Source organism: Microplitis demolitor, chromosome 1 (assembly GCF_026212275.2).
Source record: "Microplitis demolitor isolate Queensland-Clemson2020A chromosome 1, iyMicDemo2.1a, whole genome shotgun sequence".
Lineage (NCBI taxonomy): Eukaryota > Metazoa > Arthropoda > Insecta > Hymenoptera > Braconidae > Microplitis > Microplitis demolitor.
Genome location: NC_068545.1, coordinates 7,249,846 through 7,272,981, shown reverse-complemented (window position 1 = coordinate 7,272,981; position 23,136 = coordinate 7,249,846). Strand labels below are relative to the sequence as shown.

The 23,136-nt window shown below is 35.6% G+C and overlaps 1 protein-coding gene across 1 annotated transcript in view; it reads left to right on the top strand.

The window, feature by feature from the left end:
- Nucleotides 1-20,066, top strand: part of LOC103568431 (death-associated protein kinase 1) — an 89,840-nt gene extending 69,774 nt beyond the window's left edge. The window contains exons 16-18 of the mRNA XM_008545283.3: nt 13,572-13,751; nt 13,835-14,451; nt 19,674-20,066. Coding sequence (XP_008543505.1) covers nt 13,572-13,751; nt 13,835-14,451; nt 19,674-19,836 — 960 coding nt within the window. The 3' untranslated portion in view covers nt 19,837-20,066. The remainder of the gene's footprint in view (nt 1-13,571; nt 13,752-13,834; nt 14,452-19,673) is intronic.
- Nucleotides 20,067-23,136: the final 3,070 nt, after the last annotated feature.

Below are 23,136 nucleotides of genomic sequence, written 5' to 3'. Positions count from 1 at the left end.
CTACTGAGAGCCTCACCTGAGCGCCAAATCGTTACTGCTGCAATGCTTTATCAACTAGATGATCAGCATGTGCAGCTGGCCAAGGTTCGCTGCCCTAGGAGACTGAGAGATCCGAGAATTACAGCTTTCTGCATCCGCGATGTCAAAAACTCAACTTGTGATGAACAAGTTGGTATTCAAGCTAACGCAGACACGAATGACTGTTTCATGCCTCCTAGGGCGGCGACAATGAGAACGACTAGTTCGACACGGTAGCCTGAGTGAAGTTTGCCAATTTCAAACAGGAGACCCTGATATATTTGGTGTTTGAGCTCCTCTTTAACCGTGATGTTATATTCAGCGGGTGCTGAAAACTCAATGACATAAATGTCATGAGTGGTTTTATCAAAGAGCACAATATCAGGTTTATTGTGGTCGACTTTCCGTGTTGTTGCGAATGACACGTTCCAATAAATACGGCAACGGTCATTCTCAACAACTTGCGGAATATCTCCTGACAAGTAAGGCAGCACTGGTGTTTTATCGATACCGTGCGTATGTCTAAGATGGTAATAAAGTACTCACAGAGCAGCATTATGACGCTGGACGTATGCATTTCTTGCCAACACAGGACATGCTGACAAAAGATGCATAAGCGTCTCTAGATGTTGCTTATACACCCTACATAGTGTGTCGGGTAGCTGCATCTGGAGCGGTGACACGCTTAAATATCTGTGGACAAAATATTCGCAAAAAAATATCCTCAAACAAAATAACCACATGACGAAATATCCGCGGACAAAAAATCCCTAAGAAAATTCAATGATAATAAGACTTATTATTATAATCATATGTAATTTCGCATTAAGTATTTGATGAATTAAATGATGAATGTTTCAAAAAATATGATTCTAATAACTTTCTTTTACTGTTATTTTAAGTATGAAAAGTTCGATGTGATGAATTCATTCATTTGTTACATTAGTTTTCAGGATATTCTATCCGTAGATATTTTATTGCACATGCAAAAAATTCGTGAAAAAAGGGCGCTATCTTCCACATCATTTTATGAGTGGGTATATTTTTGTAATTGCACACACACAAAAATCGTGAAAGAAGAGCGCTATAATTCACACCTTTTTATGTATGTATCAATCATATGTATTTTCGCATGAAAGTATTTGATAGGTTAAAGATAAATGTTAATAAAATATAACTTCAATAACTTTTATCTACTGTTATTTTGACTACGAAAATTTTAATCTGATGAATTCATATCCTGATATAGTCATTTTGAGGATATTCTGTCTGTAAATATTATTTCCGCGGATATTTTGTCGTGTGATTATTTTGTCTGCGGATATTTTGTCAAGGATATGTTGTTACGCAACCTCTGGAGCACTCTAGCGCGGTATTTGAGAGTGTTGATCATATCATCTTGGCAGGCAAAAATATATTCTTCAGTCTCGGACATCAGACTATCTGACTTAATGAAGGAAAACGTCAGCTGGGTGGACAAGCCATGATCACGCATGTGTTTAAAGAACGCGCTGTGCATGGACTTATCCATGTGTGCACTGAGCAGTTTTTGCTGCTCAGCGTTTCTGATGACTCTCTTAAATTCTTCCTTAGGGAGATCAATAAGAGGGTTTACTCTTCCAAGACCGAGGAGTTTTGCCGCGTACATTGCTGCCTTATATAAAAATGCTCCCTTATGCCCATTCTCATGACGATTAACAATTTGCATAAGAAAGTCATCTTCATCTGAGGTGAAATTGAAAACTTCGTATGTTAAACCCAAAACCAAGCGATCGTGTCAACACTCTAAGCTCTGTAGACCTCTCCCTCCGGTGTGTCGAGAAAGGTATAATTTGGTAACTGAGGACTCAGAGTGCATGCTCCGATTCATATTTATGACTTTGCGTGTCATGATATCGAGGTCTCTGAACTCTTTTCGGGCCTATTTAAGGACACCAAAAGAATAGAGAAGTACCGGGACAGCAAGTTTGTTGTGGCGACTTTGTTTTTCCCGAAAAGTTTTGATGACTAGATTTTCCAGAGTCTCCGCATATACTCACTGTAGAGAGTCGTTTTGATTTTAGAGACGTCGTACATAGGACTTCTATCAATCCCTAGATATTTGTACAACTTTCCGGCGTCAAGATGATTAATGACGCTTCCATCTACTAATTCGATATCTTCGCGCAACTCAGAACACTTATCCTTTACCGGATTAACGACCGCGCATTTGTCTAACCCAAAAGACATGTCGACATCCCGTTTATACGCTCCTACGATGTTCAAGGCTGTCTGAAGGTGGTCCTCATCAGGAGCATACACCTTTCGACTAATACTTTCGATCAGCTAAAGGACCCACTGAGTATCCACAGATTCGGCGAAAGGCAACAGATATCGGCAGCAGTGAGATGCAAAACAGCAGAGGGCTCAAGGAATCCCCCTGAAAAATTCCTTTTTTGTACTGCAAAGCTTCGGTCACACGTTTGTCGTTGTCACATGAGATGTGGAACCGTGTTCGCCAAAGCTGCATCGTATGCTGAATATATCCCACTGTATCGCGATTGACCCCAAAGCATTTGAGCAAAAAAAGAATAAGCTTATGAGGCGTTGAGTCAAATGCCTTACGGTTGTCAATCCAGGCCATTGACAGGTTGCGCTGATAGATGATCGCGTCTTGGATCACTCAACGATCAACCAACAAATTCTCTTTGCAACCTGACAGCCCTCTTTCACTACCACGCTGTTTGTATATCTGCTGTCAGACAAGATCTTTTACTTTCAGAATGCGCTTGTTTAAGATTTTAGTAAAAATCTTATAAGCCGCACTCAGACAGGTAATAGGCCTGTAGTTTCTTGGATCGGACAAGTCACCTTTTTTCGGGATGAGCACGGTTTGCCCTTCTACAAGCCAGCTCGGGATAGGTTCGTCATCTCTGATAAAAACTGTAAAAATCCGTACTAGATGACCATAGGTAGAAGTTAGTTTCTTCCACCAAAATAAGTTGACGCCATCTGGTCCCAGAGCAGCCCAGTTCTTACCATCATTCAGAGATGAACAAACTTCTTCCACGCTGACCGCAGGGCTCTCTTCATCGGCATTGTCGTTTCGGTGTTCTCGACAAAATGCCTCGAAGTCGTTCAGAGCTAGAGTGTCACGATTCACGTTCGGTTGATCACCATCCAACTCGGACCGAAAAGTTTCTACTCTCTCGATGGATGGGGAATCACCAGAAATGGATGCCTTAGGTGTTAGGAAGCGTAAAGGACTCAACCGAAACAAATAGTTTCTCCTTGCTGGAGGTAAAAGTGAGGGAACAGCATCGTAGACAGCTTGATTGACGGTAAACAAAGTAGAATCTTCCTGAATTTGAGCAGATAGTTCTTGGTTTTCCGTGTCAAGTAGATGTTTTTGATAATTTATTTTCTTTGAGATACATACTTGCCATGTGTCAGAATCATTGTCAGCGTCATCAGAAGAACGGCGTCTCTCCTGATAAAGCTGTGTCGGAAAAGACAGACGGTGAGATAACCGTCTGTTAGCTAACAGTAATCTTCGTGTTCACCGGAGAAGAGAGGCATAATCACGTAGATAATGTTGTGAAAAATTGCTATGGTTAGGATACGTATTTATTTATTAACGCCACTCGACAATTATACAAATTTCACACAAATGTGTGTCTATAGAACATAAGTATATATTATAATCTAAGACTAGTTAAGTTATCTAAGACTAAGATAAGTTAATCCATCGCACAGATTCCCATCATAATCTATACTAAATCTAAGATATAAATTGAAGCAGAAAATAAATATAACAAAAAAGAAATCTATCATTTAAATAATAAACATTGAATTAGAAATTCATCAAAAGAAATGGTGAATATCATAAACTATAAATTGATACGAGGTTCACTACCACTGCCATTACACTGTGCACCACAGATTAGATCATTTCAGGATTACGCTCCTTGCACACTTTTTAATGTACTTTGTCGATACATCGAATATATCAATTTGTGAATCAAACTCATTCACCGCTTTCGAGATACGATATATAGGAGCTTTCGTCACAGTAAGTTTCAACAATGAGCAATTCCAACGTTCTTACTGATTTTAAGTTCGTAACTGGTATCACAAAATTTAATCGATTCAATACAACCAGCGCATCTCAGTGACCATTTATAACACTCGCCCCGTAGCAGAACGTCAGATACTTCCTCCTGACAGCCAGCTCATTGTAGCCAACATAATCATAATCCTGTCTTCGATCCAAGATCATTCCTCTTTGTTTGAGTCTGTATCTGATGTGCCTAATGAATCTGACCTGCACTGCTTCTAGCTTGTCAATTTGGTATCTGTGAATCGGATCCCAAATGATACACCCATACTCCATGACTGGTCTTACAAGGGAATCAAATAATATTATCAGGGTCCTGTCTAAACTAAAGTCCTTACTCGATCTTAGGATATTTCCCAGGATCTTATTAGCCTTGAGCGTAACATTGTTAACGTGCTTATCGAAAGCTAGTTTTGTGTCAACGTAGACTCTCAAATCTCTGATACCATCCGCCTGTAAGATCACATTGTTACCGATGTAATATTGATAGTCACTGACCACTGATCGCCGAGAAAATTTCAGTACAGCACATTTTTTAACGTTCAGGCTCAATCTATCTAATTCACACCAGTTACTCAATTCGTTGATGTCATCCTGCAATGTGAGTATGTCACCCACATCCTTAATGCATCTGAAAATTTTTGAATCGTCAGCAAACAAAGCATATTCGGACGACAGAGCATTATCAATATCATTAACAAATATACAGAAGAGAATGGGACCAAGAAGCGACCCTTGAGGAACCACAGAGGCAACCTCAAACTCCCTGGAAATATGATCACTAATTTTGACCCGTAGACTTCTCCCTCTCAGATATGTCGCAAACCTGTCCAGTATAAACCCCGATATTCCGTATTCTTCCAGTTTAGCCAATAACACTTCGTGGTTCACTATATCGAAGGCTTTACTGAAGCCTGGATATATGGAATGGACTTCCCACTTATCGGATGTGCCGCGATATATACTCTGTATAAGTCATCAGATTTGTTGTTGTGGATCAGGCTTTCATAAAACTGTGTTGCTGATTTATCATTATGCCCTTGAACCCAAACTCGATGTTATCAAGGATCATCTTCTCAAAAAGTTTGAGCAGTGCCGATTGAATGCAAACTTGTCTATAGTTGTTAACTTCATTTCTAGCGCCAGATTTGTGTGTAAGGATCACATGAGCCTTCTTCTACAGGACTGGGAAAACACCCCAACTCAATGACTTATTGAAAATGAAGCAAAGCGGCTCACATAGCCCCACGGCACATTCCTTAAGGAATGAGTTTGATAATCCGTCTTAACCAGGACCCTTAGATGTGTCCAGTGACAATAGTCCCTTCAATAAGTCATCGAAGGTGACCTTGATCCTACTTAGGCTAGCATTCCCGTGATTTACCTCACTTAGAAGATTCTCGAAATCGTCCTGTATCATAGGTACCTGGGAAATATATGTACTGCTGAAGAATTCCACAAATAAATTTCCGACCTCTCCGGTCTCTCTGCGCAGTCCTCATTCTATTCCATCGATGCAGGTATCCCATGATCGGAGCCTATTTTTATCCTCATGAATTTCCAGAAATAGGCGGGGTCCCTATCAATTTTCACATCATCGAAAAAAAAAATTTTCCGTGTTATTTAAATGGGAAATTCAATTTTTCGATGTGCTGAGCCCCTAATTCATTTAGAATTTTTTCTCAAGTGGCATTTTTTTTCTATGAATTATCAGTTTTTCAGGTAGGATAGAAAAAAAAATATCATTTAAAAATGAATCATCCTAGTACACACACATTATTTAAAAATGAATTCTTCACTGACTCAAACGTAATAGTTAAAATAGTTATCACAGACTTCTATTTATTCCGTGCTTATGTACTTTGGACCCTAATTATTGAACTTTGGACTCGAGCTGACTATCTCTCCCTGATTTGTGTACAGGTATGCGTGGCCCATCTTTTTCTGACTCAATCGAATCGAGATATGCGCTATCTTTATTCGTTTATTTCGATTCTAATTTTAACAATAACGATTATTAACGATTGCTGGCTTTTGTTTAATAAATTCTTAAGCAAAAAACTTTACATCTAATTTAAACTTTACCCTCACGGCTTTGAATCCACTCTATAAATACTACGAAAACATGTATCCATGCTGAATCCAGTGGGTGTTTGGTGCATTTGTACATCATGTTTCCAGAGTGTATCCAGAGTGAGTACATACTGAAGCCAGAGAGTATTTATAGTGAACAAATAATGAAACCAGAGTGTATCCAGAGAGAATTAATACTGAAACTGAAGCATACCCATAGTAAATGAAGGTTAAAGAAAACAATTTTACCGTAATTTCTTACTTTTATTATGGTTACTAGTATAGACATTTTAAATTCCCTTGTAAATATGAAAATGAGTCGCTGGTGATCCAACTTATATCCTATGTCGATGTTGCTTAACTTTTTATATCGCTGGATTGTTGTCTGCTTCTGTAGTCTGCTAAACACATAAATACGAATAATCCATGGTATTACTCAACTCAAATGATCAAATTGATATGTCCTACATAAATAATGCATCAAATAACGAATTTCGTTTCCGTGTGAATAAAACTTATCTCGGAGTAGAAATACTTTTCTCGGAGTACAAATAATTTTGTAATCTATTTTGAACGAAAAATTGCAAATTCTGCATACTTTTACGATGTTAAAAATTCTAAACAGTACTGCTAAAATTCCTGGAATCTTTCGGAAGGAGTATCTTGGGTGCTGTAGTCATTGAATCATGTCCAGCTTATTGACCATAGCTTTTGTTTCGTTTCAGATAGTTTCTATTGCAATCGCCAAGGCTTTAAGCTTGTGAGAGTTTCCAACTTCTTTACTGAATAACTCGTTGACCTATGCTCGAATGATGGGTGTTGAATTTTTTATTTGGCTGACAATCTTTACTTGATATTGATATGCTTGTCTAATACGTAATTTATGTGTTCATAGTCGTTATTATCTTTTACTCCAAATTCCTTTCTGGCTACTGTACCGATAAATTCAAGCCAAGGTGCTCGCCTATTCCAGATTTTGAGGCCGGTATTGTGATCAGCTTGATCCAAAATTTGTTGAAGTCGTATTGATAATGACTTTTTTAGATCTTCGAGGTGGCTTAGGCGATCGATAAAAAGATAATTTGCACAATTATTGGAAGGAAATTCTCTTTTGGTCATGTGGATTCATTGATAAGGGTCGTAGTATAGCCTAGGGTTATTTGGAATTAGTGTTACTATCACATACTCGATTGAAGTGGATTCCTTGTCCCATAATAGAACCCTAAGAACCATGAGAAGCTTTATATCTGTTTTGAATCAGTTTCCTAAAACACAAAAAAAACTTTTCATTACATAGGGAGGGAAAAAAGGTTAGGACTAGGATGTTAAGGAGCAAGTTTTGCCTTAGAACGATGTTTAGTTACTCTTTTTCTCTTATTATTTTCGATAATTAAGCTCCTCATATCCGTGATGTCTACAATTTCGAAAGGTCTGGTATAATAGCCGTCGAGTTGACCCTTTCCAGGTTTCTTTAGGATGTATACAAAATTTCCTATTTTTTATGTTCGACAGCGTTTAGATGGCGATCAAAGCACTTTTTAGAGTCGATCTTTGCTTGTATAAGATTATCGGCTGCGACTTGTCTTATATCGTTTAAGTGATTATACAGCTCCACCAAATAATCTGAATACGTACGGATTCTAGAATAATCTAGGAATTCCGTGAGGGCACAGGACTTTCTACCGTATACTAGCTTGAAAGGAGTTCTGTCCGTGGCGGAACGGACTAGTAGTATTGTAGGAGAACATGGCCATAGGAATATATTTGTCCCAATAACTGCACAAAATCTCAAAAGCATTTAAATAATTTACTAACAGTTGTTGACTATGTTCTGAAGACCCGTTGGACTGTGGGTAATACCTAGAGGTCATTACATGCTTGATCTTTTTAGACAATGTAGATTGTCTTTGTCGTCCTCAGTTTTGCGGTTCCCATTTTTCCCCGTCTCATTGGCGTCAGAAACTACACAAGTCATAGTGCCGGGGTCACATGACTAATTATCACGTAGACGCATGTCCGTAAGGGTGAAGTGGGGACAGAGTCCTGAGGCTAGCCCTACGCCCAAATTTATCGGTCAATCACTTCGATCCTGGATCAATTAACGTTTAGATGTATTTTTTTTTATTATTAAATTGCGATAATTATTCTGCATTAATTAAGTTACAATATATTCTGTTAATAATCTGGAAATTCTACTTACGATATTATTTTATTGTTTCGCATTAATTATTATAAATCAAGTTTAAGTAAATTGAACATTACTGTACGTTACCGGCGGTATACTCGCATTATAAATAATATTGAAGTCAAATAATAAGTTTAGAGTGCTGTAATTACTTGTTACACGTAGATAATTATTGAATCTCCAGCGGTATAAACCAGGACAAATTCTTGTATTGTATTTTGCGGAGGCGTTTATTGTAAGTACGTGAACCTTATTATAATAAGCAATAAACCTGTACTTTTCTAATAAATTCCTTTTACTCTGTTTATCACTGTTCATCCTATTTCTGTCCTATGTTACTGGTAAGAATTATTAAGTAGTTCATTAAAAGGATTATTGATTAAGTAAGAATTGATAATTCAATCAACAATAAGGAAATAATTTATAAGTAATAAGCCGTGAGGTAAGTTAGTGAGTTTTACATACGTTGCCGTGTTTGAATAAATGCGGGTCTTTGCTTTGCAAGAATCCAGTCCATTGCTCTGTCCAAGTAGATAAAAATTTGTTAGAGGCCAACCTAAGCCAGGGTTCAAATCGCGAATTCTGGTGGCTGTTGGTTAAAATCGCGAAGATGAAAAGCGATTTGTCTCCGGGCCAATTATTGCAGTAGGCAAGTTGTAAAAGACGTACCTCTGTCTGAAAGAATGACTCGCGGGCACTCAAACCGAGCAATATAACAATCAATCAGAGCATTAGCAATTGTTGGAGTTTGAATATCTGGGATTGGTACAGCTACGCGGTATTTCGTGAAGTTATCTTAGATTGTTAGAATATCTACATTTCCTCGGATGTCATTGACAAAGGGCCCACCGTATCCATAGAAATTTTATCAAAAAGATCGAGAGAGTCGTCGGTGATTATCGTAGGTTGTTTGATCTTGATCCGAAAAACTTTCTGTTTTTGACAGATGTCACACGACCGTATAAAATGATAAATTGTTTCTTTCATTCCAGGCCAATAGAATTTCTCTCTAATTCGCCAATAAGTCTAAACTACTACTCTATGATCACCAAGACTAGAGTCATTTTCTTCAACGATGCTCTGAGCAATGTCCTCGGACGGTATTTCGACGTTCCCTTCACACAGCGTAATCTGTAAAGGGCATTCTCTTAGTTTGTGAATCAGATAAGGCCATACGCCGATGTCATTAAGATATCCCCTCTATGGCATGCGAAGAGTATGTTTCTCGAAACGCCGAAGTGCAGTACGTAAGGTCTTAATACTCTTCGTAAGATTCTCTGCCTGAACAGTCTCATAATGATCGTCCATGATGAAAATCTTAAAAATACACAATTTACTCAGGCGACTGACTAACACATCACCTATTTTCGATTTCAAAGCCAACAGATCTTCTTGGCTTATGAACTTGAGATCTCGTAGGACTCTTGTCGTAAATTTTATGATTTCGTAGTCAGTTTAGAGAAAGTGTACCATATGATTTCAAGTATACGTTATACTGTCAACATTGCCCAGCAGTTTTACATTGGATACTGTTTCGTCTCTATCAAATTTAATTTCAAGTTCAATGAACTTAGTATTGACCGGTGAATAATATTCTTTTTTCGCAATCTCATCTGCAATGTCCGATGAGGAAGGATCGTGAATTACCAAAGGCCTATTTGAATTCAGGCACTTTAGGATCCACGTATATGTCTGCATTTTCCAAGGCTTTGACAGTATTTATTATTGTCTGTGGAGTTGGTGAAGGATCCTTTGATTCATCAACCAAATCCCGTTGTACAATCGTGACTTTTTCAGTGAAAGATTCGACTCTGTTTTCTGGAACTTTTATGATCGTAAATATAGGGTTTTCAGGAAAAGAAACCCTTTTCTTTGTATCTGTTGTATTGTCACGAGAGAAAGGTCTTCTAACCTTGTTTTCTCCTCTGCATGCATACTGGAACTTGCGACTGGTACGTCTTCAGGATTTAGCATCGGGTATGTAGCCGGTCGCAAAGTTGATTTATTCGTTTTTTTGTCCTCGGTGGCTAAATGGTGGTTATTCGGTGGGCCAAGGAATTTTTCAAGGAATCTGCGTTCTTCGTGATTCCATTTGACTCTTTCCAGGCCACTGCTCTCAATCAAGGTATGAACAATTCGAGGCGTCCCTGCTTCTACTTGTGTTGACTCATGAACTCGATCCGGGTTCCCTCGTGGATCGGTGAACGCTGGAGTATCTTGAGTATCTGATTCCACGTCAGACGTGTCGGCGTCAATGTCACTTACTGCGCTACTGTCCTCATCGCTATCAGAATTTGACAACTCCTCTTCATCAGATGTATCAGGCTCTTGGTCATTGATGTCCGGAATTTTTAACGTTGTAAGGCTACTTTTCACTTCCTTGATCACCTCAGGGGACAGTCTTGGTAACGGATGCAAATGGACTGTTCGTAGGTATACTTAAATAATGGTCGTGGGAGTAGAAATCGGGTGACATCTTCTTATGTCATCGTAACGGTTAAATAAATATCTAAGATTACTTCGATAGAATCCCTCCTTATGTATTTCGGTGTCTTCCTCGTCGGGATCTGATAGACATTTCTGAGATTCATCATCTATCGAAGAGTCTTTTGCTTCTTCCCGGAAGCAGTTGATCTGAGACCTCCGAATCTCTGGAAACCGGAGACGTCACTTCTTTTACTTCCTTTATTTGTCCCGTAGATTTCGCTATTTTTAGTTGCTGAGATAGATTAAAAAAAATGTCGTCACCCTACGGAACTGCTGACCAGACCATCCGGGCTATTGGTACCGCCCAACTCACTATCACTCACATTCTTATAGCTCACTGCTTGTTGCTGTGAGCCTCCGCGAGTTAGTTCCACGTGTCTTCAACTCACTCGTGACGCAATTGTCTCTCAAATCTCTGAAGCGTTATTTATTCTAGGCTTATTTTTACTACCCAATAGTCTGCCACGCTTTTTTGGTTCTGAAGGCATTTGGCTAGGTGCTTCAAGATTCTCAGTCAATGGTAATACAACTCCTAGAATGTTACGTGATTCATCTTGCCCTTGTGGGTTACACGACAGGCCATCTGCACACTGATCCGTAATGTGATGTCTGACGACGACTTTGAATTGTTATTCATTCGACTTTGTCTTCCATTTAAATTGGGGCTCTTTAAGATCTTAAGAATCTCTAAGCCACGAAATACAAAGACTCTTAGTATATAGAGTGAAAGGTTTTGAGTAAAGATAAGGTAAAAACTCTTGAATAGCGTATGTTATAGCTAAACACTCACGTTCTTTGTCACTGAATCTGGTTCTAGCCCGAAGAAGCACTCGCGATGCACATGAGACAATTTTTTTGACTTCCTAAAGTTCTCCTTCCTCGGTTTTAATCTCAACTACTTGACTCAAAATATCGGATATGCTCGTTCTGGATGCACTGGTCGTAAGGATGGAAGGCTTGGTCGTATCTGGATAAGTCAAGATTGAATTTGTACACAAAGCGTTTCTGACCCTTTCTCGGTTCAGAGTATCACTGAGTCTAGGTGTAACTACTAATACAAAACAGTATGACTTTTGCTCGATCTAAAAAGCTAAACCAATACTTCCATCTTAATGATGAGAATAATAAATTAACCAGCTCTGATTCTCTCTATAAAATAAGACCTATTTTAGATATATCAAACAAATTCGATGTATTTTATCAACCTGGACAGAATTTAGCTGTGGATAAAGTAATAATTAGATATAAAAGACGATTACATTTTAAACAGTATATGCCGCTGAAACCAACTAAATGAAGCATTACAGCGTAGGCCATTGCTGGTAATGAAAATAGTTACTTTATAAAATGTGATATCAGTTTCGGAAAAAAGTATGAGACATATAAAGATCTTTTCCTGGATGAACAGGTTGTAGTAAAAACACTTGAACCGTTCACTGGTAAAGATCATCTCTTCTATTTCGATAATTTTTTTACGACTTTTCGTCTTATGTCAATACTCTTAGAAAAAAAATTTATACATGTAAAACTGTGAGGACAAACAGGCAGAATTGGCCTGTTGCTTTTAAAAAACTAAATAGTCCTTTAATTTTTGTGACCAGTTTATATAATGGTTATACCAATCTATCCAAATACCCTTAAATGTGCAAATTATTTACCTTTATTGGAATCAACATTGTTGATTCAGAATACATTTTTTCTAAAAATCCACTCGTTGCGTCTCACAGAGCATGTTTCGCAATTTTCAAGATCCTACTTCCATTCTCTGTATGATTAATAAATCCTAAATTATTGATTGTTACAGTCAAAATGGGCTTTTTTACTTTTATCGGTGGGAACTCCGCGCGAAATCGTTACGGACCATAATTAAATTTCCGATTGAAACCGCTGAATTCCGATTGAATCCGATTGACTCCGATTAAATCCGATTGATTCCGATTCAAGTCCGATACACTTTGAATTGAAATTCATTGGTTTCAATCGGAGTTTTTACTAAGGGGAGACTTCTCAAAGTCGGCAAATCAAAGGACATCAAATCACCTAAATGAGCATTAAGGTCATTCTATCAAAAAACGTTTACTCAAGCTCATAGAACGTTTGGAAGACGAACAAAAATTGAAAAATTTCGACGTTTACGATAAAAGTTTTTCAAGTCTAAATCTAAAAACTAAACGCTTGAATGTACAATGCGCTTTTTCTAATATTACTGTACGACCATTTTCTTCTGAGATACAGCATGTGGAACGTCACTTAAAAATTTGGAATTGTTTTAATATACTTTAATTTTTGTGACTAGTGAATTTCCATATATTAAATAAATAATTAAAATAAAGTTTGTCTTTGAATTAATTATATCAAACTTAACGTACTTTAATAATTCCAACATAATTATGTAGTTGTAAGCCTATGTTCGATCAATTTTTACACAGATTACTCCGTTTCATTTCTTGCTGATCAATACACTTTACAACCCTTATTGGGAGAAAGGATTCAAAACGTTTAAAAAAAAAAATTTAATACTTTTTAATGCTTTTGAATACTTTTGAATCACCCTTCTTATGATCATTTAACATTGCAAAACATTTCCAATCGACTCTTTTAATCAGGGAATGTTGCACAACCATAATATGAATTCTATTAAACTCAAATATAAATAAATTTTTATTATTATGATGAATTTATATTATTTATTTCGTTTAATTCATTAAACAGTGTGATATCGATGACGACGAAGTCGAATATGAAATACCATGCTTAAATTTTGTCGAACGACTTCGAGGACTTTGGGAGCCATGGAAATCGAATTCAACATCATTGCCACATACTGGACTTCGTCTGCTTCTTGCAGAAGCTTCTCTCTACCATTTAATACCTTTATTTCCACATCTACAGGTTTACTTTTCTTAAATAATTGACAAAGCTACGTCTTTTAAATTAATTATTTAATTAATTCATTATTAATTTCGGATTTCCAGGTCCAATTACGGAAAGTTACTCAGTCATGGGACCCTCATAATTCTGACTTATATCAATGGTGGCGAGGATCAAAATTATGCATTGGCTCATGCGAGAGTATTATCACTTTAGAGGAAGAAGATCAAGGCTATATAGAAATAAAAGTTCGTGGTCCTCCTGGTTCTGGATCTCAGTGTTTCGCACTACTCGGTGTTATTTTTGATACAATCGATGCTACAATCAATATTGTAGCACCCGCATTATTGCTCGAACGACACTGGTTGAGTCCCAGTCAACTTCGAAATTATGATGAGGTAATTCATTCATGGGAACCGGCGCCTATACTATCTGCATTATTAGAGAAAAACTTCGATGAAGTAAGATTTAAGAATCCGTTTAATGGACGCCAGGAAAGTATTTGGGAAATCGTGGGGTGTGGTTCTAATTTAATGGATAATTGTGTTCCGGGTACAAGGCAGCCAGCAAAATATATTAAACTCGGTATTCAACGAAAGTTAGCGCAAATGCTTGATCCTCCTGACCCACATGGGAAAGATTGGTGTTTATTAGCAGTAAGACTTGGCTTAAGCGATCGGGTTGCTACTTTAGATAGCAGTGTAGAGAGCCCAACTTTGAGGTAAACAATATTATAATTACGATGTCGATGGCCTGATTCTCAAACCTCGTAACCTACAAAAAACAAATTGTATAGAAGACATTAAGAACTTACCGTCTGTACATTATATTTGTATTATAAACTTGATCTACATAAATTGATTTGACAAATACTTGAAAATTTTTATAACTTTCAATAATTTAAAATTCAGCTTAAAGTGAATTAATGATCCACTGCAGTAAAAATATCGAATGACCTTGAGTGGGAATTACGACTTTGAGCATTAAGCCATCGATATGCAACTAATTGCATACCTCAATCAGTAACGTGTTAAGTGTGCTTTATAGTCGCCTCAAAATTTTCGGTTATTTTACTTATGTTATATCATATGTTTACACTTTTGTCATACACTGAAATAGGTTAAAGTCTATACAATCATAAGAAAAATTGAATGACGAACAATCCTGAAAGAATATTCAGTTGATTCATTAATGTATTGATTTTAACAAAAAATTGATTTAACTTAAGAAACATCGGATATCAATTGACATGTAAAGACATTTGTCGCCACGATTACTCTTGAAAAATGTTTTTTTGTTTAATTATAATTAGTAACATTGAAAAATGAGTTTTGAATCGACATGTATATGTTCCCTTTTTTCCATACAACTAACACTATTTATCTAACGAGTGATGCTACCATCATCGGTATCATAGTAGCGTAGTATAAGATAACATGTTTAAGCATTATGAGAGAATTAGCGGTTTGTTGGAAAAAATTCAAAGTAATGATACCCATAAATGTACCCATGTAACAATTCCCATCACAAGTTGCTAGTTCAGGCACTAATCACAAGAATCTTTTGATAGAGACTACAAGAACTTGCAAAAGATAACGCTCATAAGACAATCATGTAGTAGTCTTGTATTATTTTTATGATAGTATTTTGCGAAAGACTCCTGGGTGTCTACATCTTTATATACCTATTAATCTGTCACAAGATATTAATGTGAAATTTTAAAATAAGATTGTTGTGAGAATTACACATGATATTCTGCAAAAGAAAATTGGAGATATTTTGCTCAAGATGTAATTGTACAGTTATTCACGCGTATCTTGAGCAAGTCTTGCAACATTATGTAGACATTATGTAGTCATGCTGTTTCCAGAATGGATTTGTTCCATTTGACCATCATCCCTCGCAGATTTGAATCACGGTGGAAACACCATGGAAGTGTAAAGACCGTGGATCCACCGTGGTTACACGGTGGCTTTGTGCCATTTCACCACTGTGGTTCCACGGCATATCCACCGCGTAATCACAGTGGAAACACCGTGTATACACGGTGGTAAAGCCACCGTGGAATCACAGTGGATACACGGCGTAATCACAGTGGTCAAATGGAACAAACCCACTGTGTTTCCACCGTGATTCTAAGCCGCCAGGGATGCTTTCAGAATGAAACCAGAGTGTATCCAGAGTAAATGAATGCTGAAAAAAAAATTAAACCAAAATTTATTACTTTTAGAATATTCAACAGCACTTATGGAATGCAAAAATCACTCTTTTTTTTACCCGAAACGTACTTTATGTCACTCTGTCGGATGACAGAGGAACACTCGTGCCAGAGTAGTTCTCAAGTTTGAAATATAACAGTTCTGATATATATTCGTAACCAGGGGCAACACAAGAGGCTGGGTACGATCTAGCGGCGAGACCGAACTACTCTCACTGCTGGTTCGCGACCGGTAATTTTTCCCTGCACTATGTATATATTTTCTCTCAAAAAATTGTTCTACTTTGATGGAGGAGGGGAAGTCATCACTGTTAAGCAACAGCAGCGGGGATGGCTCAGTTTTCGCTGCTAGACCACGCCCAGCCTCTTGTCGTGTCGCTAGGAACGAATATATTTCAGAACTGTTATATTCCAAACTTGAGAACTACTCTAGCATGGGTGCTCCTCTGTCATCCGACAGAGTGACAAGTGCCTCTTTTGATGGTAAAGTGGTATATCCTGTATAACATTGTGACAGCAGTACTTAATATTTCTTGATTCTGTTTTCTTGAACAATTTTTTTTACAATCCAAAAACAAAAAATGCGTTTCAGGATATAAAAAAAGTGATTTTTGTATTCTATAAATGCTCTTGAATATTCTAGAAGTAATAAATTTTGGTTCAAATTCTTTAGTTACCACTAAGAAAATTGAAAATTAAAAAAAAAGGAAATTATTGATTTCGGACCAATTTTCGAAAATCGAATTTCGAATAGACTTTGACATTTTGAGGTTCTAGGAAGCTATTCTGACTAATTTCAAAATGATATCCGAATGTATGTATATCTATATTATGATGTTATTTTTCGCATGAGGGCTCAATCAAAGTAAACTTCACAAGTACCAACAAATTTTATTGTAATTACAAGCATGGTAACTCAAGACTTAAAATTTAGCTTATAGAAATTAACAATTTTGATACAGATTTTGATTTAAGTTAAAATTTAAGTTTGGCTACAGTTATGGATTTTTTTTTGAGAAAAATTAGAGTTAAGAATTAGAATCAGATTTATGGAAATTCAATGTGGGATATGGCTTGGGATTAAAGTTTAGGATAATGATAAAGTTTGAGTTTTGGCTTACAGTTTTGGTATGAGTATGTGGACAAGTCAGTGTTACCGTGGCGCGGGACTTACATTATTTATCCGGTATCGTCTGATGATAGAACCTAGTTCTATCCCTCTGAGACTTCTTAGAAGATTGCAGAGGTCTAGCTGAGATGCTAGCGCTCCAGTGTATACGGAATCTGACAGATGCAGAATGGGATCAGTTTTGGAGTTTTTGTTTGGCAGGCCTCAACAGTAATTTTTCGACCTTTGCTGTTGTGGAAGCCATTTGGTCATTTTTAATTATTTAGTCTGGCAGGCCTCAGAAGACAAGCTATGACCACTAGGATGTCTGTTATTTACCAAATTAGATTTTTTTACTTGGCCATGATATAAATTATTTATTTGTGATCCAAAAATAATAAAAAAATCTGGGCCCTGCAGCCAGCCCAACAAATTCCCGCTGTTTTCGCCGCATGGGCACTGTAGGTCACGTCGTCTTGCGAGAGCCAATCACGTTGTAGTGGTCTTGAGCGAGAGGCAAAGCTGATATACGCTCTCTCTCGCACCTAAAGCGTCTTATAGTGCTGTTCACACGCACTTACGCGATCTTTCATGACAATCTGGCAGATCGAAAGTTCATCGAAATGATCTGGCTTTTTGGGATTATTTATCTTTAATTACCTATATTACCCTCCCAAAATTTCAGAGTGCCTCAAAAACATTTTTTGAATTTGTTTTACAAACCATTTTTCACCAGTCTGGCTAACATTAAGTTCCAACTAATTGATCTGGCTTTTTTATATATCAATTCTTCACATATCTAACCTAAATATATATAACAATCAAAATGCCTGAAAAACACTTTTTAATAAGGAAATTTCCCTTTTTCAAAACTTTAAGGGTCACCGGGGGGCCGCCACCCTCCAGCCAGACCTCGACTATCTATTTTAAGGGTCTTTCAGGGGCACTCACAAAATTTTGCTGTGCCTTAAGAATCTACCCAAAAATGCTCATCAGCTCCTGTCCTATATGTAGAAAATTTAACGCTCTTAAAAAAAGGTTTCTTACACTTTTTTCGTAAATCCAACTATTTAAGTGATCTCGAAGCTTAAAATAGATAGATTTAAAAAATGTTTTTCGATTAAAATTCTTTAGTTCTTCAGCAAACAGATATTATAAAGTGAGTGAATGCACAATAGGATTCTGGTAAAGGTGTGGTTAATTCAATAACTAACATTAATACAAAATTAATGATGAATAATTAGCTGTTTTATTGACAATATGTACACTGAAAAACTATGAGAAAAAATTGTCACGTAGCGATTCGAACGTGAATCGCTGCGCGCGCTTCCCCATCTCGCCGTGACTTGAACAACACCTAGTTAATACAAAGTGCATTTAATTATTATAATATGTTATTATTTAAGTATTTGCATTATTTTTATTAATTATTTGGTTGTGACAAAATTTATCATCATATTAATTTGCACACTTTCCGACTTCTCTCTCATTTTCAACAAATACTCGAAACAATCTTACCAAATAAATAAACGCGGATTTATAACCTGCCATTTATAGGCAATAGTTGTAGTAAATTTTAAATATCTGTCACAAAAACTAATGTATTTATCTAGTAAAATCGAGTCTGACGCTCATGTGTTGGTACCCTTACCTTCGGCTCGGGCACCAATCACACCTCACGTCTTGAACATGATCATACTCGATAGATAAACTACTATTTTGTTTTTTTTACTATTTTTGAATCACAAATAAAGAATTTATATTATTGCCAAGTAACAAAATCTAATTTGGTAAATAACGGAGATCCTAATAACCACTTGTACCGCTGAGGAAGTCATAGGTCACTTAGTTTATAAGTTTTATGATCCCAGATGAAGTCTCTTACAGAAAAACAACTACCAAGGATATCCATACTGAGAATCAGGTTTAGTGAGTACGTTTGGTGAGGTATAAGCCTCGAATTACCGATACAGTAGAGGCTGAGAATTAATTTACGAATGAGAGTATAGAGGTTAGATATTGATAGCTATAAGTTTGAGTTTTGGGTTTTGGATTTCAAATTAAAGAAGTCGAAGGGAGTCCTTTGAGAAGCATGGACGTGGGCATCCGATTCTAGTTGCTCGAAGCGAGTAGACGTGTTCAAGCAATGACGCTACAGTTCATAGCATTGCGGAAAGCTACAGGTTAAGATTATCGTCTTAGAAGTATAATTTAAAATAGTGTAAGATGTTGCTTGATATGCTATTCATCAGTAATTAGGTATGAAGTAATTATTATAATTATGAATAATTAATCAAGTTCGAGTCAAAATTGAATATGATTTTTGTGTTGGAGTATGGACGTACGTACTTCTTTACATTCGTACGTATGTAAATATTCTGTAACTTTTAAACAAATAAACCGATTTGACTTTTGAAGGTGGCCTTTGAAGTGGCTCATTAATTCTAAATATTCTTGCGAAATTTAGTACAATTGGTTCGGTACATTTGGAAATGTTAACAGACTATAATTGAGGATTTTCTATTAATTTTTTTTTTACTATACAAAGAGCGATTGAGGTATGCACTTCTGGATCTCCTAATTTATTATTTATTAATGTTTAAAAATTTTCAAACAGATTGCTTGCATGTACAGGGATAACATGTACTGTAGGGTCTCTTATAAAACAACTCCAAGCTCTTGGCCGAGATGACGCCGTCCACTTATTGCTTTCTTACAGTCCTGTGTTTGTATTATCAATGTCAATTGACTCAGAAACTGGATCAAATTTATCAAGATGACTGCTGTGAATATTTTTAAAATATGGTGTAAAATAAAAATTTGATAAGATTACCCAATACGGAGATAATAGATCAGGATTTATACATAATATATATACAATAATGTCGAAAAGCTTGCCAGATAAAAAATCTCTTATTAATTTTATTTTAGGAATTCTTTATTTCCCTAGTATTTTTGTGTGGGCTTATCTTTATAATATCCCTGTAATATTTGTATAGAAACTTAATAAATAACAGAAAATTGTTTTAAAACATTGAGCAATTTTGTATATTTTTTCTATTATTGAAAATAAATTAAGCATTAACGTAAAAAAAAATAGTGAAATTTTGTGTTTTTGTATAATTTAATTTTATGATTGACGGGAAAAATGTTCAGACATTACCATGCCTGCTCATGTATGATCAGGCCTGAAATTAGACATGATCATGTCTGTCCATATTTGAAGCATAGTAAGTTTCCAATGATAGCCAAAACCTATGTATATATATATATATATATATATATATATATATATATATATATATATAAATTTTTTTAACAGATACAGACAGATCTAGATGTCTTAAAGATGTCTTTATAAAGGACAAAACCAAATTTTTTCTTGGCTCAAAGTACGACGTGCGAATGTTGCTTCCAGAGACATGAAATATTTGTCATCTTTTAGGTTATGCAAAAAAATTTTCAAAATGGTTGTAATTTCTGAACCATGCAATAAGATGCCTTTTTTTACTTACTAAATACAACACATATGTTGTTTTAAAAATTTTTGAAACACTTAAGGTTTATAAATTAAGCAATACCAATAAATGTAAACTTAAAGACTTAATAAATACTAAACAAAACGTTAGATATTTGCACCACTTTCAATATTCGCTTTTTGTGGGGGCATATGTTTAATTAATTTATAAAATTAAATTAACGATAAATAAATATACTAAATTAATTAATTGATTTCAATTAATACATAAAGAAAATGAATATTCAACAGATGAGTTGATAAACAATCACTACTTTTTACAAAGAAGATACTTATTAAATGAACGATATTGACAAATTAAGATTGATGATTTCTATTATTATTATTTTATTTATTTATGCATTTATTTTTCATGATATCTGAGTGTATGTATATGTGTATGTACGTACGTACGTAGATAAATATTCTGTAACTTTTGAACAGATAAACCGATTTCAATCTCCAAGGTGGTTTTCGACTCGGCTTATTAAATACTATGAGTTGTGGAAATTCGAGCTTAATCGGTACGGTGCGTTCGGAAATATTTCAAAAATAAAATTTTTTCAAAAATGTTTTTTTTGGATAACTCTTAATTTGCTTAATGGATTAATTCCAACATCTAATCAGCTCTAAAACTTTATAAGCTGCATCGAATGCCGCCTTAAATATCAAAATCGGTTCATTTGTTCAAGAGAAACCATTAACAAAAGAAATAAAAAAAAAAAAATTTTTATTTTTTTTTTCTTAATTTTTCAAAAACGCCTCGATAAATCAATTTCGAAATGTGATCAGCTTTAGAACTTGATAAAACGCTTCGATTGCCACATTAGTCTTAATCAGTTAATTCGTTCGAGAAATATCATTGAAGAATAAATGGTCAAAAACGGCCTTTTTCGAAAACAACGATACACAAAAATATTTTCGAGCGAAAATGTATTCACAACAATTCTTTCGAGCTCAACAATCTCGACAACAGCGGGAAGTTTTGGGACTGGTCCACAGGGTCAACTAATAGACCGACTTTTCTTCTGAATTTAAAATATAATGAATAAAATATTTAATAATAACGACAATGAAAATTAGGAGTTCATTGAAAGTGAATCTCAAACTTGAAATTACTCTGTCACTCGGCGTTGCTATGCTTTAAAATAAATCGCTTCACGTAAATAGCAAATAAAGTTTTTGTAAGCAAAGTGATTTTCCTTTTAAGTAAGACTACAACATTGAAAGTATCAAACAGAGATATTTACGAAGAAAAGACGAAACCGTTCATTTGTTTTTATTTCTTTGTCTACGTCTAATGATTCTTTCAGAGTCCAACAAGGATTGGCGTCAAAATCTTCATCATTGTCAGCCTTGGGTTTTTCCTTCAAAATACTTATTATTTCGTTCATCTTTATCAACACCATGTCAGTACGGTTTCGTAAAATTTCTAAGGAACCAATAGAAAAAATAACTCAAACGATATTTAAATTAACTGCGAAATGTAATTATAGTAGCATATACTCAGAGTAGACTCAAAATGAAAAAAACTTCTTACTTATTTCACTGACTAATATACCCGGGAAAAAATCATCATAATTATAATTAGTATATATAGTACAAGAAGACAAATCTGAAGTCCTTACGTTTCTCACATCATCAGGAAGGTCATCATTGACCTCAGCCGGGTCTTCAGGATGATGAACTTCAACATGATGAATGTTAGCTTCCTGTTCTGGGAGCTCTTCATCTACTACAGACATTTCATCACCAGAACTATTGACTGACTGGTGAGATTCATCATCTAAAATCATCTAAACAATTATAACTTGAAAATATCTATACATACAGTGAATAATACACTGCAAAAAATCGAGAGTATATGTACAGTTATTGAATTTCTTCACCTGATGTACTGATATCGTGTATTTTTCATTGAACATCATTATCCAATAAATTATCTACAACTGGAAGAAGCTGTTTTTCACCTGATGGTGTGTTAATTACGATAAATTGTTCACCAGTATCGGTTTGTATAATTTCAGGATCTGTTACTACACATAGATTATTTTTCAGCCTTTCTTTCTTACTTAGCAGTGTCTTTTCTCTTAATTTTAATTTTACAGTAGGTGATATTTTTTCAGATCTTTTGGTGAAACCTGTAGGAAAATTTATATCAGTTTTAAGTCAGATATTTAAACAAAAGGAATAATGAGTCCTGTAGTTATATCTATATATCCACACTTGACAGGAGTTGATTAAGAGAGTGCGTCTAGTGAATTAACCTGGTTTACAAAATTTCTATAAGAATATTGTTAAGTATTAAGTTTTAATCGTTAAATAGTAAAGTAATGAAATATTCAACTATACATGATATTTAAATTAATTAAATACAAGTCAAAATTCCAGATATTTTAATACTTGACTACCCCTGCTACGTACCATTGTGTCAAATAATTTCTTGTAATACTAGTTAAAACTTAAATAGTTAATAACAAAAATATAAAACAATTATATAAGAGGCAGATTTTAATTTTTTTTAATCATTTTAGAAGCGTGCATTAAGTCTCCTTATGAAGAC